The sequence below is a fragment of the Silene latifolia genome, chromosome 10 (genome assembly GCF_048544455.1).
Source record: "Silene latifolia isolate original U9 population chromosome 10, ASM4854445v1, whole genome shotgun sequence".
In the NCBI taxonomy this organism is placed as follows: Eukaryota; Viridiplantae; Streptophyta; class Magnoliopsida; order Caryophyllales; family Caryophyllaceae; genus Silene; species Silene latifolia.
Genome location: NC_133535.1, coordinates 91,286,237 through 91,302,537, shown reverse-complemented (window position 1 = coordinate 91,302,537; position 16,301 = coordinate 91,286,237). Strand labels below are relative to the sequence as shown.

Here is a 16,301-nt window from a genome sequence, read left to right as displayed (position 1 = left end):
GACACGAAAGATAACAGCTAAGAAGTCTTAACCCCGTTACTTTTCCATCAACTCCTAACTTCTCAACTTGTGGTTTTTTTGTCAAATGCAACATTTAAAAAAAAATATTTCACACACCCTCTCTAAAAAAAAGTTTGTCAAACACAATTTTTAATATAATTTATTTTTTCAAACACGACATTTTTGCGGATTCCGTCAACTTAAAGCATTTCCTGATTAAATGGAAAACCTCCAAAATAAGGGTCTGAAAAACGATTCTCACCAACATGGACATTTTTATTGAATACAAGATATTTATGCATATTATTGATTGAAATATGAAATAATTTTGGGGCTTACCATCGATTGTAATTGATGGGATCTCCGCGTATAATTGATGGAGAATAGAGTTTTTAGAGAGAATTTTTTATAATTGTTTTAATTACTTTGACATTCAAATATTAAAAGAGAGAAATGAAAAGATATCTTACAAAATATACCCCATATTACTGTATAGGACCCAAATTAGGTATTATAGCCAACAGTCAAACACAATCTTATTTGCCTGTATTTGTGCTATATGTAGATAGATTAAGACTTTATTTATTATTCGGGGAAGTGGTGATTGACCCCATAATTTTGTGCAATTGTGAAATTAACCCCCATAACTTTTAATTCGAGTAATATAGCCCATAACTAACATAATAAGTGAAATTAAGCCCCTTTATCAAAATTTCACGAGAAATTTAATTCATCTTATAAAAAAATGGCAGTTTTTTTTACCCTTTTATTATATTTTTTGTCATGAAAATCGTTTATTCCGACTTCTGATTTAACACAACTACCTAACAAAAATTAATCAATTGAAATTTTTTTACAAAAATTGTAATTTTTTTTTTGAAAAATCAGTACTTTATATAAAAATAATAAATTGTTTGATTTTAGTAAAATATTTTAATTTTTTTATCTAATTTATGCTATTTTTTTTATTAATTTTTTGTAAACTTTTATTTTGTATTTTTCAAAAAAACATAAGCATTTGTAATTTTTTGATAAAATAAATTGAATTTCTCATAAGATTTTGAGAAAGGGACTTAATTTCACTTATTATGTTAGTTATGGGGCCTAATCACTCTAATCGAAAGTTGTGGGGATTAATTTCACAATTGCACAAAGTTATGGGGGTAAATCAAACTTTCCCGATTTATTATGTCTTTAGAGTTTTCTCAATTTAATTTATGTTTAATGGATGGGTTTTTCTGGGCACATGTTTTTTTTCGGTCAGAAATTCTCGAAAGGAGAAGTGTGTCAGAAATTATGGGCACATGTTAATAAGTTAATTAGAGAAACTTTGTTGAGAATAAATCATGAAAAATAGATGTATAAACTCACATTTATCATAACTAATGAAATATTATCAACAAATTTTCTATAATTAACTTATTAAAGGGCACATGTTAGAAAATCCGTTAATGGAATACGAGAAACATTTGGTGTCTATATAAGGCAAGGGTAGATGTTAATAAGCAGTAAAAAAAACAAATTTTTTATTTTACGCGTGTCTTTTGGGAATATGTTAATAGCTTAAATAAAGAAATAATTAGGTTTAAACCCGTGAAAATTCACGGGCCTACTTTAAAATATTTAATATAAAAGATTGTTATTTCATTGTTAATATTCATAAAAACTAATATTTTGAGATTGAAATTATTTTTCAGAATGTTCGTGACCCTCACAATATGTGATTTAAATATATTTTTTCATTGTTTTAATGTACTCGATCACCTTATACATATTTATTATAGTTTCTTATATATTCTTATTAACATATAAAAAAAGTTTGTCACTTATGTATGTTCTCGATTTTTTAGTCACAAAGTTTCTTCCTTATGTGTATAATTCTACTATGTTTTTGTACGCCCTAAACAATGAGACCCCTCATTTAGTCACAATGTTTATCATTATAATATTCTTATTTGTTTAAGTGTATGATAACGTCATATCCCGGGTACACTGAAGAATTTTTCTTTTATTGTGAATGCTTACCAAATTCACCAATCAATCTCTTTTATCACATCTTACTGATTGTTCACTTTATCTATTTATAAATGTTCTATTATATTAATTTTACCTGTCTCAAATATATAAGAACCCAATAAGATATTTATGTTATTTAATATAAAGTGTTTCGTTACATGTAATTTATATGCGTTACAGTTTTTCCTTTATCTATGTCCAATAATATACTTTGAGTAATGTATAGGGATCATAAAATAATTATATCTTATAGTGTAACATTTTAATGTAGTTGAAATCTTTTCAAAATAGGCTTCAGTTAGCTAAAATTTCCTCTATTAAAAAAAATTACTTAGTATTTTTCAAAATAATTTTGGCTAATTTTCGGAAAAGGAAATAATAATTTCGTAAAAGATACTCCCTCCAATTTTCTTTTATCTTTCCCTTTCTTTTGGGCACAAAAATTAAGAAAGGGGAAGAAAGAAGGAATAAAGTAGAATAAAGTATTATAAGTTGTAAAATTTATAAGGGAGAGAAAATAATAAAGAATGAATAATGAATAAAGAATAGATAAAGTAATGGGAGTTGTTGATTTTTTAGGGGAGATAAATTAATAAAAAATGAGTGAAACTTACCAAAAAAAAGGAAAGAGGGAAGATAATCAAACTTGTGTGAAAAAAAAAAGGGGAAGATAATAGGAAATTGGGGGGAGTATTTTGAAAATCACATGTTAATCCTCTTTTAATTATAATTGTAGTCTTAATTTATAAGTCTTATAAATTCAGCTAAAATGTATTTCAAAATAGATTTTAATATATCATAAAATGAGACATTTATAACGCATTAAAAATCATTGAACATAAGGATTGAATATAATATTTAGTAATAATTTTTTATTAAAGGCAGATTTCAAGTACTTTTTGTTTTTTCCTTATTTAGTTGTGCTTTATTTAACCGCTACATCAACTCTAGATGAAAAGCTATGATGCCACATCAGCAGATTTGACTATTGCATTAAAGAAATATATGATGATATGATTAAAGAAATATTTCAATGAATGGAATAAATAAGTTGATATCCACATTTCTCATGATATATATCTTGATTACTCCTTCCCATTCACAATAAACCTCCCATTTCGTTTTGGCACAAATATTAAGGAAATACACTACCCCACCATATAATTAAATTTGAACCACACAAATACACTACCCCACCATACAATTAAATTTGGACCACACAAACACTTACCAAAAAAGGAAATAGGGAGGTTATTGTGAATAGACGGAAAAGGAAATATGGAGGTTTATTTTGAATGGGAGGGAGTATTTCTTTATTTGGACATTTAAGGTGTGACCTAAAAGACACCTTAAAAATACCGAATTATTTTGAAGTGTCGGGTGGTGAGGGAGTCTGGGGACTACAAAACCTCCTAATAAGGTAGTCTATATAACCACCTAATGTAGCACTTGAATTGTAAGCCTAAAAACGTACAAACAAATGGAAGAAGGAAACACCAATAAAAAGGTACATGCAGTATGCATACCATACCCGTCCCAAGGCCACATAACACCAATGCTACACCTAGCCAAGGTTCTCAATTCCAAAGGCATCCACATTACCTTCTTTAACTCTGAACACAACCATTCTTGTTTACTCAAATCAAGGGGACCAACCTCCCTTGCAGGCTCCCCCTCGTTCTATTACGACACGTTCTCGGACGGGCTTCCTCCTTGGGACACAGCCAATCAACCACGCTCTAGTTTCCCTCTTATGCGTTCCTTGGAGTTAAACTCCAAGGAACTCTTCGAGAAACTGCTACTTAAGTTGGTTGAACTATCCTCTTCGTCAATCTCAGGCACACCGTCGGTCAGTGTCATCATAATTGATGCCATTCTACCTTTTCCTCTCGAGATTGTCCCGGAGTTTGTGGACTGCCCGATAGTGTTGTTTACGCCAACTAGTTGCTCTTGTTTTCTCGGATATTCTCAGTTTGATGCTCTTTTTCACAGCGGTATTCTGCCCTTTCAAGGTTAGTCATCATCTTACCTGGCCTCTTTGTATGCATGTAGTCATGTACCCATCTATCAAGTACCTACTATCATAGAAATGTCGGATCGAGTACTTGAATTTGAAGGAAGAGAGTATTGTACTTTGTTACTCCCTCCGTCCCGCTCAATTGTTGTCCTTTGGTTTTGGCACAAAGACCAAGGAAAGGGGAGGGGGTCAATTACTAAATGACAAGTGGAATAAACTGAGTGTCAATGATCAAATTCATTCTTAAAATAGAAAGGATAACAAATGACTGAGACACCCTAAAATAGAAAAGGATAACAAATGACCGGGACCGAGGTAGTACTTTTTAATTTAGCTATTAATCTCGTACCAGACCGTTATAACACACACAAAGAGTTAAGAGTACATATAGTTTATGCAACTCGCTAACTGATAAGATGGATCAGTTTTGGTAATGTTATTTTACAGCGGTAAAATGTAATTTTTGTGACAGGTCACAAACTTGTAACAATTAACACCCGGTTAAAATAATCTACAAAAGAGAAGGCAATATGAAACTTGTAGCTTAACATACAGTCTAATGTGACTAAATCTTTATTATCGTGTTGTTAAATTTATTAATGAAGAAATCATTAGTGAGCGCGCTGAATGTGCTTTCCAATTTTTTTTAGATGACGGGTTCATGACGGACGGCTCTTTGGAAGTTGAATTGGATTTGGAGCCAGCTAGCATGAAAGGCATGCGATTGAGAGACCTTCCGAGCTATATAAGAACAACAGACAAGAACAGCCATGTATTCGAGTATATGAAACAGGTCATGGAAAGGTGTAGCGAGCGACCAATAATCTTCAACACCTTCACGGCCTTAGATTATGAGGTACTCAAGGACTTATCTAAGGTCCTATTCGGTCCAATTTTCACTGTTGGCCCATTGCATTGCCTTTCGGACAACTCGACACAACATGAATTAATTAGTAAACCAAATGATATTGGATCAAATATTTGGAAGGAAGACTCGCACTGTCTCCAATGGTTGGATTCACAAAATCATAATTCTGTTGTATATGTGAGTTTTGGAAGTACAACCCTAATGACGAGGGAGCAACTTATTGAGTTTGCGTGGGGGCTTGCGAATAGCAACCACCCATTCCTTTGGGTTATTCGGCCCGACACTATCATTGGGCAATCCACTACTATTCTGCCTCTCGAGTTTGAAAATGAGGTTAAAGGTAGAGGGTTAATAGTAAGTTGGTGCCCTCAAGAGAAGGTACTTCAACATTCATCCATAGCGGTTTTTCTAACACACTGTGGGTGGAACTCGATTCTTGAGACAATAAGTAGTGGAGTACCTGTAATTTGTTGGCCGTTTGAGGGAGATCACCAGCTTATAAGTTGGTTTTCTTGCTATAAATGGGGTATTGGTATGGAACTTGATATTGTTGCAAAGAGGGATCAAGTTGAGAGGCATATTAGAGAGGTGTTGGAGGAAGACATAGGGAGGAAATTGAAAATGAAAGCATTAGAGTGGAAAAAGTTGGCCGAAAAAGCCACAAGTTCAAGTGGGTCATCTAGCTTGGAGATCCAGCGATTTATCGATTATGTACCTTCTTTACAACTCGTAAAGAATTGTTCAATCATCTAAATTAGCTAAAATCTCCATTCTCTCTTTATTTGACAGTTTTTCTACCCAATTTCAAGTTATGTCTACCACGATGTGCGTAAAAGAGAGTACGCAGAAGTGTTAATATTCATCTACCAAGATCTTGTCGTTGCCATCTTAGATTTTTCTTTGATCAAAATTGTATTTTATTTGTTATTTTTGATTTTTAATCATGTTATTGTATGACTCTTCTATTAATTAATATATGAGTAAATTAATAATTACTCTCTTTTATAAACCATTTTTTTAAAATAACTCTCTTATGAAAACTTTTTAATAATTTACTCCCATAAAATGTTCTCAGGTCAAATATTGCACCCAAATTGACAATCCGGTGAAAAATCTTTCTTAATGACTGTTTTGCCCCTGTGTAAATTCATTTCTTCTCATGCGTTCTAGACTTCTGGCATCATTCATATCTTCTTCCCCATTTTTTATTTTTTTTTGGTGACGAGGGGGTTAAATCCCCTCGGACCCATGCATTCCCGCACCACCACATGGACCATGTAAGCCACCCCTTCGGGGGCTGGAGTGGCCAAGTGATCATCGCCCCAGCTGGTAGTCGAACCCGAGACCTCTCAACTCCTGCATTTCTGCAAGATTCAAGGTTTAACCCGCCTACAACTGGACTAACATCACTTGTTTATCTTCTTCCCCATTTGATTGATCAGAATTGTTACTCGTTACTATTGGAATCAAATTAATTTTGCCATTAATATGCATCATTGTGAGGCGTGCAAGTGTGCAACTCCTTCGACACCAGATGGACAAATCCAATTTGAGAGGTTAATTAAATCTATTCAATTCATTCATTCATTTCAACTCTCCTCTCTTCTTATATTTTTCCCCAATTAAGGTAAGATTATTCATCTTATTTTCAGTAATTAGCGTTTACAACCCAGAAATTAGAGTTTTCTAACCCAGAAATAAAGGTTATAAAGCCAGAAATTAGATTATGAACTCAGAAATTGAGATTTAAAACCCAGAAAATTTATAGGAATAATGTTAGGATTACCATCACTAAATAAATTCACCTCCACCCAATCTTCAAATGCAACGCCTAACCATCATCACCTCGAATGACTAAGCAAAAGCGCCTGTTATTCCCTTGAACATATTGACCAACACTAGAGTCGTTCCAACCAAAACTACCCCACTTACCAACTAGATCCCTCAAATGGAGAATCGGACCAAACACATGGTTTCTAATAGCACGATAATTTACGTTTATTTGTGAATCGATGAACATTAACTTAATTGGGGGAAAATATGAGAAGAGGGGAGAGTTTTGAGGTGAGAATTAAAGTGGATGAATGAATTGAAAAGAACAAGGGAGAGAAAAGAGCTCAATTATAAAAACATAAAGAAGGGCAATATCGTCATAAATTTAGGCTTTAAACCAGAAAATTTTAATTTTGACGGAATATGTCACTGGAATGTGAAAATGGGTACAACTTTTGAACTGAGAATATTTTATGGGAGTAAATTATTAAAAAAATTTTATAAAGGAGTTATTTAAAAAAGTGGTTTATAAAAGGGAGTAATTGTTAATTTACTCTTAATATATTTTACGTTCAAAACTAAATAAATATTGTGTAGTTATTTGTTGGGTGAGTACTATCAATTGAACTAATGGATCCTTTTAAATTAGATTTATCATCTGAATTTGTGGGAGGCAGTCTAAAGTAGGGATGGCAGTGGGTCGAGGACCCGACCCAGACCTTGAGGGTCGGACCCTAATGGGTCGGGTATGGGTCTCATTTTTTCAGACCCAATAGGTATGGGTCGGGTATGGGTCTTAAGAAAATATTTCGGGTCCGGGTCTAAGTTATGAGACCCATACCCGACTCTTAGACCCTTTATTTTTTAAAGAAAAAAAAATCAAAATCACAACTTTTCTGAATTCATACTGACAGACTGTAGAAACCCAACTAGAGTCTCTTTCTCTTCCCTCATCCCATAAAGTAATAAAACCCAACCAAACTCTTCTGACAATACCACCACTCCACCACTGACACAAGAAAACCATCACCACAGCACTGATACGCGACTGGCAACCACCTCTTTAATAGGCGGCGACTGACAACTACCATTAACGACAGATTAATAAACTCATAATGTTAAAGTAGTATGATTTTTTTTTTAATATTATAGACCCCATAGCTGTTAATCTTGTTACTAAAGTGGTTGAAACTCAGACACGCGGGTAGACCCAGACCCTACCCTTACCCATAGGGTCCGGGTATGGGTCCTCAAATTTTAGACCCTTGCGGGTCTGGGTCGGGTACGGATCCAAATGGAAAATCTCGGGTCCGGGTCCGGGTCTAGGCGGACCCTACCTAGACCCAACCCATTGCCATCCCTAGTCCAAAGCCGGGGGAGTACTATTATGTAGAGAGAGATTTATTTTTCTTTGCAAATTCAAGTAAAGAAAAATAAAACTAGTTTTAAATCTCGTGAAAATCATGGGTCTAGAAAAAAATTAATTATGTAAAATCATCGGAATGGAAAACTTAAAAAAAGAAAAAGATAATGATACTGTATTATTTTGATTAGTTTTACACTTGACCTGGTGGAAAACATTTAATTTACACTTGCACTTTTTGGAAGCAAAATAATTACACTTTTTTTTTTCAGTTAGTCTTGTTGAAGACGGGTCGGAGCAAGTGACGGGTAATGCCACTCACAAAACGGATAGGGGGGACAAGGTGGGAGCACCCCCATGTGCTTCCCTCTCTCCTTTATTTGGATCATTTGTGAGAGGAAATGGTATCCGTCACTCCAAAGTGACGGATACGTGCCGTCTTCAATGAGATTTTGTGTTTTTTCATGGTGATCATACAATCAATCTAATATTTCATTGTACCACAATAATTCATTTTTAGGCAAATGAAATATTCTTTTTGTTATCTGGGTTCATGAATAATATCTCGAATCCAAAAGGGGCCATGTGAAATGGAATTGTTAATCTGATTACATAACTATTGAGCTAATACATGTGACTATGAGAGGCTTTATTATTTCCTTCGCTAGTAGAGCAACAACAACAAAAGTCTAGAAGAGAGGAAGGTGTTTGTATTTCAGTATGATTGTAGCAAACATCGAAGATATTGCATTGCCTTTATTGCTTGTAATAATTGTACTTCTTTTTAGTACTCTTTGTGAGTCAGACTACATCGTCATCAAAAGCTTATATCTTACAACTCACTTAAGAGCTTGGCACAATGTCATGAACTCATCACCTTTGCTGCCATTAGCCCTTACCTTGCCTTCAAGTGAATGTGAATTTTTTACAAGTTATTGAGATAGACCACCACACACATCATCTTTATTTCTGATTGTCCGATGTCCCTGCATTTTCAGCAGAATATGTTATATTTGGTGTTGTCTGGAAATTAACAAAGGTAATGTAAATGAAGCTTGTTTCAACATTCAGTAACCGAAGTTGAATATAAAAGAACTACTACTATCTTCCCCTTGTTAGTAGTGACCATACATTTTAACAGATGCATTATGATCATAAAAAAACAATATTATTAATCAGCAATTGACTTGCCCTCTTGTGATGTAAGGAGTATGTAAAATCCTAAGCATGTAAAAATCAAAAAGATCTTAAAGAAAATCGCATATGTTGGAAATGAAGGCTAATCTGAGCAGAAAAAGCAATCAAAGACTGTTCTAATTCCAAGCTACAAAATTATGCGAAAACTAAGTAGACTTCTGCATAATGAAAACGGTTTATTGTTCATCAAATATGTAAACTTCACATACTCATTTAAGTGATCAATCAACTTGATAATACATTTTGAAAATAAATGTTTAAAAAGGTCAATCTTATACGTATCGATCCCTCTTAAAGGACTCTCATGAAAAGCCTAGTATATTTCTCGAAGCTAAATAAAATGATGAGATCAAAATTACTACACTATTGCGCATAATTAAATTTAGGATTCAACAATAAAGTTTGGTATAAGAATAATTGGTGCGGGAGTACTCATACACATACTTTTTAGTAACGCTTAATAAAAGAAGTAGCTTTCCAACGGTCTTGCCCTTTTGCAGGTTTTGATGCCTAAGTTGCTGGTTACAAAACGCAATTGAATCCTCTCCATTTCATATAGTGGTCTGAATTATATTCTTGAACGATCTACCTGATGCAATGGATGATGAACTGGGATAAGAATGAATGTCACAAAACACTTGTATTGTTTTTTTTTTTTTTTGAAAAACAGAACAACATTTTATTTATTGTCAAATGTCGAATAAGTAGCAATCGCATTTGGCTCCTTACCAACCCAAAATCTTATCGAATACTGTAATGGGTGAAAGTGAGCCATGCCATGGGCCACTCGATCTCTACTCATCTAACATGATTAAACTGATCAATGCTATCAAAACAACTAACCATATGAAAAGTTTATGTTATGATGGATTTCGTAGGATTATAAAATTCCGGAAATATCTATATGATTATTAAACCCAATATGCATAATCCCATATAATTAACCTACAATTCTACAACTAAGTCAAAAATAACACTTACATTGACATTCCCATCACGAATTTGAGATTTTGATGATCCTCGTCCTCGATAGTGAACATCATCAAGGTTGAAGTCGGGGGTGGGTTGTAAAGAGCCAAGTTTTAGTTGATCAATGCAAAATATTAATGAAAGATAATCAAGGACATAAATTCTAAATCAATGAAAACAGGAGAATGAAACATTATTAATTCAACAAAGGGCATGATAAATGTTGGGGATTGGAGATACCAGCGTTGATGAAGATGAAGACAAATACAAATTAATTGATACACATATGTATACTAACAAAACCCTTATAATAAACCATATTGGCTACATCAAATTACAATAAAAAAAGAAAATGATTACAAACCTTGTATCTCCGTATGTGTGAAGTATTTCTTAACCCCAGTGCCTCGATGAAAAGGAACGGGCTTTGGTGGTATTGGAAAGTATTCGTATCATGGCGAAATTATTTTGGTTGTTACTGGAAACAGTGGAAGAGAGATGAAGAGGGAAATGATATTAAACAGTGGGAATGATTAATGGCGACTATTCTGTATTTCCTAACCACTAACATTGAAGATAAGAGGATAATTCTTCAGTAATTATTTTTTATATATTTATTATTATTATTTTGTCTTTTTAGCTACAAAGATAGAAAAGATAAGATGTTGCGTAGGATAGAGGGTGATAGGTGGCAATTAGGATATTAGCTGACTTGTCACTTTAATAGGTGCTCAAGAAGCTTTTTTATGTTATTATATAGATATAGTTTATTATTATTATTTTGTCTTTTTAGCTACAAAGATAGAAAAGATAAGATGTTGCGTAGGATAGAGGGTGATAGGTGGCAATTAGGATATTAGCTGACTTGTCACTTTAATAGGTGCTCAAGAAGCCTTTTTATGTTATTATATAGATATAGATAGATATAGATATAGATATAGATAAGAGGAAATAACAAAACTTGATAAATGGTGATGTAAGCATAATTTGACTCTCACGAATAAATCATTTTATTGTGGATTGTGATAGAATTTAAACATAAAAATAATTAAATATGAAAACAACAAACACCAAAGCCGCCATGAATGTGTACTATACTACTATGATGATCATGTAACTTATAACAAAAAGAAAAAAAAAAGTATGCTCTTTTCTAAATGAGTGTAGTAAAGGCTTATAAATACTTTATAACTAGGTTTGATGTCCGGCTACGCTCGAGTTACTTTTATTTACCATTTAACTTTTATTTTCTATGAAATATAATTCGCTAAATTTTATTAACACATACATTTACAATTTATATCTTGAAATTATGATAAGATGTAAAATTAATCAACAAATTATGAGACACGTTCACCACTCCCGTTGTTAATATTATTACTTTTACTACATCCCCTGTTAATACTATTACGTTCACTACTTCTTCGGTTACTGTTTATTTAACTACTCCTATTTTTACAGTTAACCTGTTAGTTTTGTAAAACTCATATATTTAAATAAATCAATATTTCCTAAAATCGAATTGTTGGTTAATTTTTCATACTCTATCCGTTGTTTCTACTGTTACTTTCATTACATGTGTTGTGATCTGACTACTATTACCTTCACTTCTCCGCCATCATTATTTTTCTTTCATTACTCCCGCATTTATTATTGTTAATTTCACTACTCTCGTTGCTGCTAGTATGACTTTCACTATTCCCGTTGCTATTATTGTTACTTTTACTACTCACATGGGTAGTTACTATCATATTAGTTGATTATTTAGTTGTATTAGAGTTATATATTTAAATAAATCTGAAATATTAGATTAGAATATTATTTAAGAACAATCATTATTATTTACTAATTGAATTACAAATCTAATGAATTATGGAATATTATATTTTTTGGAAATCTAGATTTAATTATTTACCTTTTAATAGTTTCCAAAATATAACATACTTATATTATATTTGTGTATGTTAAATATTTAACATATTTATATTAAATTATTACCATAAGTGGGGCTTGTTTATATTAAGAAAACTCACCATATTATGGTATTTTCTAAATTTATACTTCAGCCAAAACTATATAATATTTATATTGAAGTCCTTTGTTTAGATCCATCACACAACGCTACGATTTAAAACTATATAGTATAATTAATTTGAATAAATTTATTTAATTACATAAAAGTCCCTTGATTTCTGAAATATATATATATATATATATATATATATATATATATATACATAGAGTCGGGATCCGGTGAGAACTCTTAAATATTTGAGGATTGAGGATTAGTGAATACAATATCACATGTTTTTCAATACAATATCACGAAAAATTTGACCTTTGCCAAAAATTTTTTTTTTTTTAAAAAAAAAAAATTTATAATTTTTTTTTTGCACAGGTGTTTTTTTTTGTGTGATATTGTATTGAATAACCTGTGATATTGTATTGAACAACCTGTGATATTGTAATGAAATCCTCAATCCTTAAAAAGATAGTGTATCCTCACATGATCCCATTCCTATATATATATATATATATGTAGAGTTAGGATCACATGAGTCCACCCTATCTTTTTGAGTCCGTGAGTCCATATACAATATCACACTTTATATTAAACAATATCACAGCTTATATTCAAAAAAAAAAAAAATTCGAAAAAAAAATTTGAAAAAAAAAATTCGAAAAAAAAGTCGTGATATTGTTTTGTAATACAATATCACACGTTACACTAAACAATATCACAGCTTAAAAAAAAAAAAAAAAAAAAAAAAAAATTTGAAACAAAAAAACGTGATATTGTTTTGTAATAAAATATCACACGTTATACTAAACAATATCACATCTTACATAAAAAAAAAAAAAAAAAAAAAAAAAAAAAAAAAAAAAAACTTTTTCGAAAAAAAAAATGAAAAAAAAAATCGAAAAAAAATCGTGATATTGTTTTGTAATACAATATCACACGTTATACTAAACAATATCATAGCTTACAAAAAAAAAAGAAAAAAAAAAAACTTTGGAAAAAAAAATTCGAAAAAAAAAATTTGAAAAAAAAAATTCCGAAAAAAAAAATCGAAAAAAAAATTTTGAAAAAAAAAATTCGAAAAAAAATTTGAAAAAAAAAATTCGTGATATTGTTTTGTATAGTGCGTGATATTGTTTTTTGGACTCATGGACTCAAATATATAGGTGGACTCACCGGATCTTGCCTATATATATGTATATATAGATATATGTATATATATATATATATGTATATATATATATATATATATATATATAGTATTGATTGATGTGTCCTTCAATAAGCTTCTTCATTTACTAACTATCTTAGTTTGTAGGGCTGAGCATCGGTCCAAGACCGAACCGAACCCGACCAAATCGGACCTGCCCGAAGACCGAAAACAAAAATTTAGTGGATCGAAGACCAGACCTAAAACTTTCGGTCTGGAGCCGGACCGAATCCGAAATATTTGGTCCGGTCCGGTATTGGACCGAAATGGACCTAAAACTAGTTTTTTTACTATTTTGTTTACGATAATTACATTTTAATCCCTCTAAATAAAATGCATTTAAATAATTAGACGACTCTTTTTATGAAAATCATTGACAAAACTAATTTATAATGTCTTTTGAAGATAAAATGTTAATTTTTTTTTTTTTTTTTTTTTTTTTTTTTTTTTGATTCATAATATTGTAATAATTAGTCTTTAAAAACATGAAATTTGGTCTATTCGGTCTGGACCTACATTAACCGGTCTTGGACCGGACCGAAGACCAAAACTTGAAAAAATGTGGACCGAGGACCAGACCAAAATAATTCGGTCTGGGTTTGGTCCAGACCAAATAGTCCGATCCGGTCTATTTTTTCGGTCCGAACCTAATTTGCTCACCGCTACTAGTTTGAGCCTCATCAACGTTCTTTTGTTGTCACAATTAAATTGGCAAAACTGACCCGACTCGATAAGGTTTACCGGATACCCAAAATTGTCTAACCCGATTATGACCTAAAACCCTAATTGGACCAACCCATCTTAGACTCTTAGTGTCCATTTTGTGTCAAGTCCTTAGGGTCATATTAGTATAATAAGCTTGTTGATTACCAAATTTTAGTGCATGATTCATATCATTTGCCGGTTTAATCCTTCGGCTATATTTTTGAGGACTGCTTATTTTGATGTATATTTTGGATATCTTGTATGTAATTCGAGTTTGTAAACCTTTGAACTTGTGACTTTGTGATGTGTAATAATACCGTGGGGAATTGGCTAATTGTACTCCATTTTGTTGAAGTCAAGGTCAACGAAACTCAAACCAGTCAAGTAATAGGAAGTCAAAACGAGTCAAAATCAAAGTCAAGTGTAACACCCCATTTATCTAAGAGCCTTTTGCAAGACATTCCAGATAAGCAAAGCTATTACCATCTCGGTTGCCCGAGGTAGTGAATAACAAATGTAACAATTCAAAGGTACTTTAAGATAAATAATTCGAGGTGCCTCGTAATGGTTTTATTACATTTGTCCAAATGAATAATTTGAGTTATTAAAATTACGAAGCAGCGGAAATAAGTAATAAATAGTGTTCAATGATCTATATGATAATCTAGACTTGAAGGTAGTCATCCTCTCACGCGCGAGTCCCAATCCCAGCATCCAAGACAGCTACAAAATCACCTATTTATTTTAATCTGCTCCCCATTTAACCGGAAATATTAAATGGTTCACCACAGGATGCCATCACTTAAAGCAGGCATCAATTTATTTTTCACAGGACACAAAACACACGTCAACCAATGGTTGAGTAGAAAACTAAACAACAAGACATGATAACAAATAGACCTGCAATGCATAATGATAGTACAAATGACAACCAACACTGCCAAGGCACACGGCCTATATACCACACGCCCAACACCACGCTCCCCTTACTCCTAAATCACGTACACCACATGACCATCGTGCGTGGGCCTCCAGGACCACGACCAAACCCTAACACCAACGTGCCTGGCCTCTCAATCACTATCAGGTCCACGGATCTTCAACACCCCGTGCATGGCCTACTAATTCATATCACCCCATACGCCCTTTAGCAACTCCATAATATATTACAATGTAAAGCAACAGTAATTATAATATCCAACTCCCAATTTAATCAAGAGAATAACCAACAACAATACAATATGATAAATTTGTCAACTTCCTCATAAGATACACAAGTCACACAACCACCTTTATAATCGATCTAAATCAATGACAATTTAAATAACACAACTTGAACTCAAAAGCATTAGTTGAGTAGTTTCCTACCTTTAGCAACTCCTCAATTAGTATGCATTCAAGCAAATTAAAATCGTTCTTCTTGGAATCCTTCCCCTAAATAATACAATAAAATCATCTAATTACTACAAACTCCATAACATCAACCTATATGTAAACTATTCATAAATCTACCACCCAAACCCTAACCATTCATGGTCCAAACCACCCAACACCCCTGAACACATGGTCTAACCACCACCGTCAGACCAACGCCACAAACTCACGGCCTGACCCGTGGTGGTCAACCCACGGTCAAGCTAGTCACGGCCTTGGTCACACGGCCTAGGTCACGTTCCTAACATAAACAATTGAATTAATAGAGTTTAGATGACTTACGATAATTAAATTAGAAGATGAGACCGTTTTAAAGTTGCCCTGCGAATTTGTCTCACAATCTCCCTTTCATCTCTCTTATAAGTTATGTGATGTTTATGTTATGAGAAAAGTGACAAGGTGAATAAGATGGGTGGTATTTATATAATCATAGTCTAGGCTTTAGGAAACTTCTAGGAAGCTACAAGTTAGGTGAGATATTTTATCATAAGGACTAAACCTTCACTAGATGACACCTCCCTTCACCTTATATACCAACAACTAAGGCTGAGCAAAAAAATTCGATTAAAATTTTTTTTTTTCCGAATCCGATCCGAAATGCGAAAAAAAAATCCGAGTATATGGATACCATTTATATTGGATATCCGATCCGGTTTTTCCGAATAAACTTGATCGGATGTGTAACACCCCCACATACCAAGATGCCTTACCAAGGACCACCCCAGCATA

The 16,301-nt window shown here is 32.7% G+C and overlaps 1 protein-coding gene and 1 long non-coding RNA gene across 2 annotated transcripts; one reads left to right on the top strand and one right to left on the bottom strand.

The window, feature by feature from the left end:
• The first annotated feature begins 3,511 nt into the window (after nucleotides 1-3,511).
• LOC141609067 (7-deoxyloganetin glucosyltransferase-like) lies at nucleotides 3,512-5,778 on the top strand. The gene is made up of 2 exons (XM_074428299.1): nucleotides 3,512-4,028; nucleotides 4,684-5,778. The coding sequence occupies exons 1-2, from the start codon at nucleotides 3,572-3,574 to the stop codon at nucleotides 5,652-5,654; spliced, it is 1,428 nt and encodes a 475-aa protein (XP_074284400.1). The 5' UTR covers nucleotides 3,512-3,571; the 3' UTR covers nucleotides 5,655-5,778.
• A 2,845-nt stretch (nucleotides 5,779-8,623) lies between these two features.
• Nucleotides 8,624-16,013, bottom strand: LOC141605738 (uncharacterized). Its single transcript, XR_012526450.1, has 6 exons — nucleotides 15,855-16,013; nucleotides 15,507-15,572; nucleotides 14,505-14,939; nucleotides 10,216-10,914; nucleotides 9,679-9,843; nucleotides 8,624-9,023 (listed from the first exon to the last, which is right to left on the bottom strand). It is a non-coding gene; the product is annotated as an uncharacterized LOC141605738 (long non-coding RNA).
• Between the last annotated feature and the right edge of the window lie 288 nt (nucleotides 16,014-16,301).

Excerpts from the sequence above, each read along its gene's own strand:
- LOC141609067 (XM_074428299.1), top strand. The coding sequence starts at position 3,572 with ATGCTACACCTAGCCAAGGTTCTCAATTCCAAAGGCATCCACATTACC. Across the intron at positions 4,029-4,683 it reads CGGTATTCTGCCCTTTCAAG|ATGACGGGTTCATGACGGAC; the intron begins GTTAGTCATCAT and ends AATTTTTTTTAG.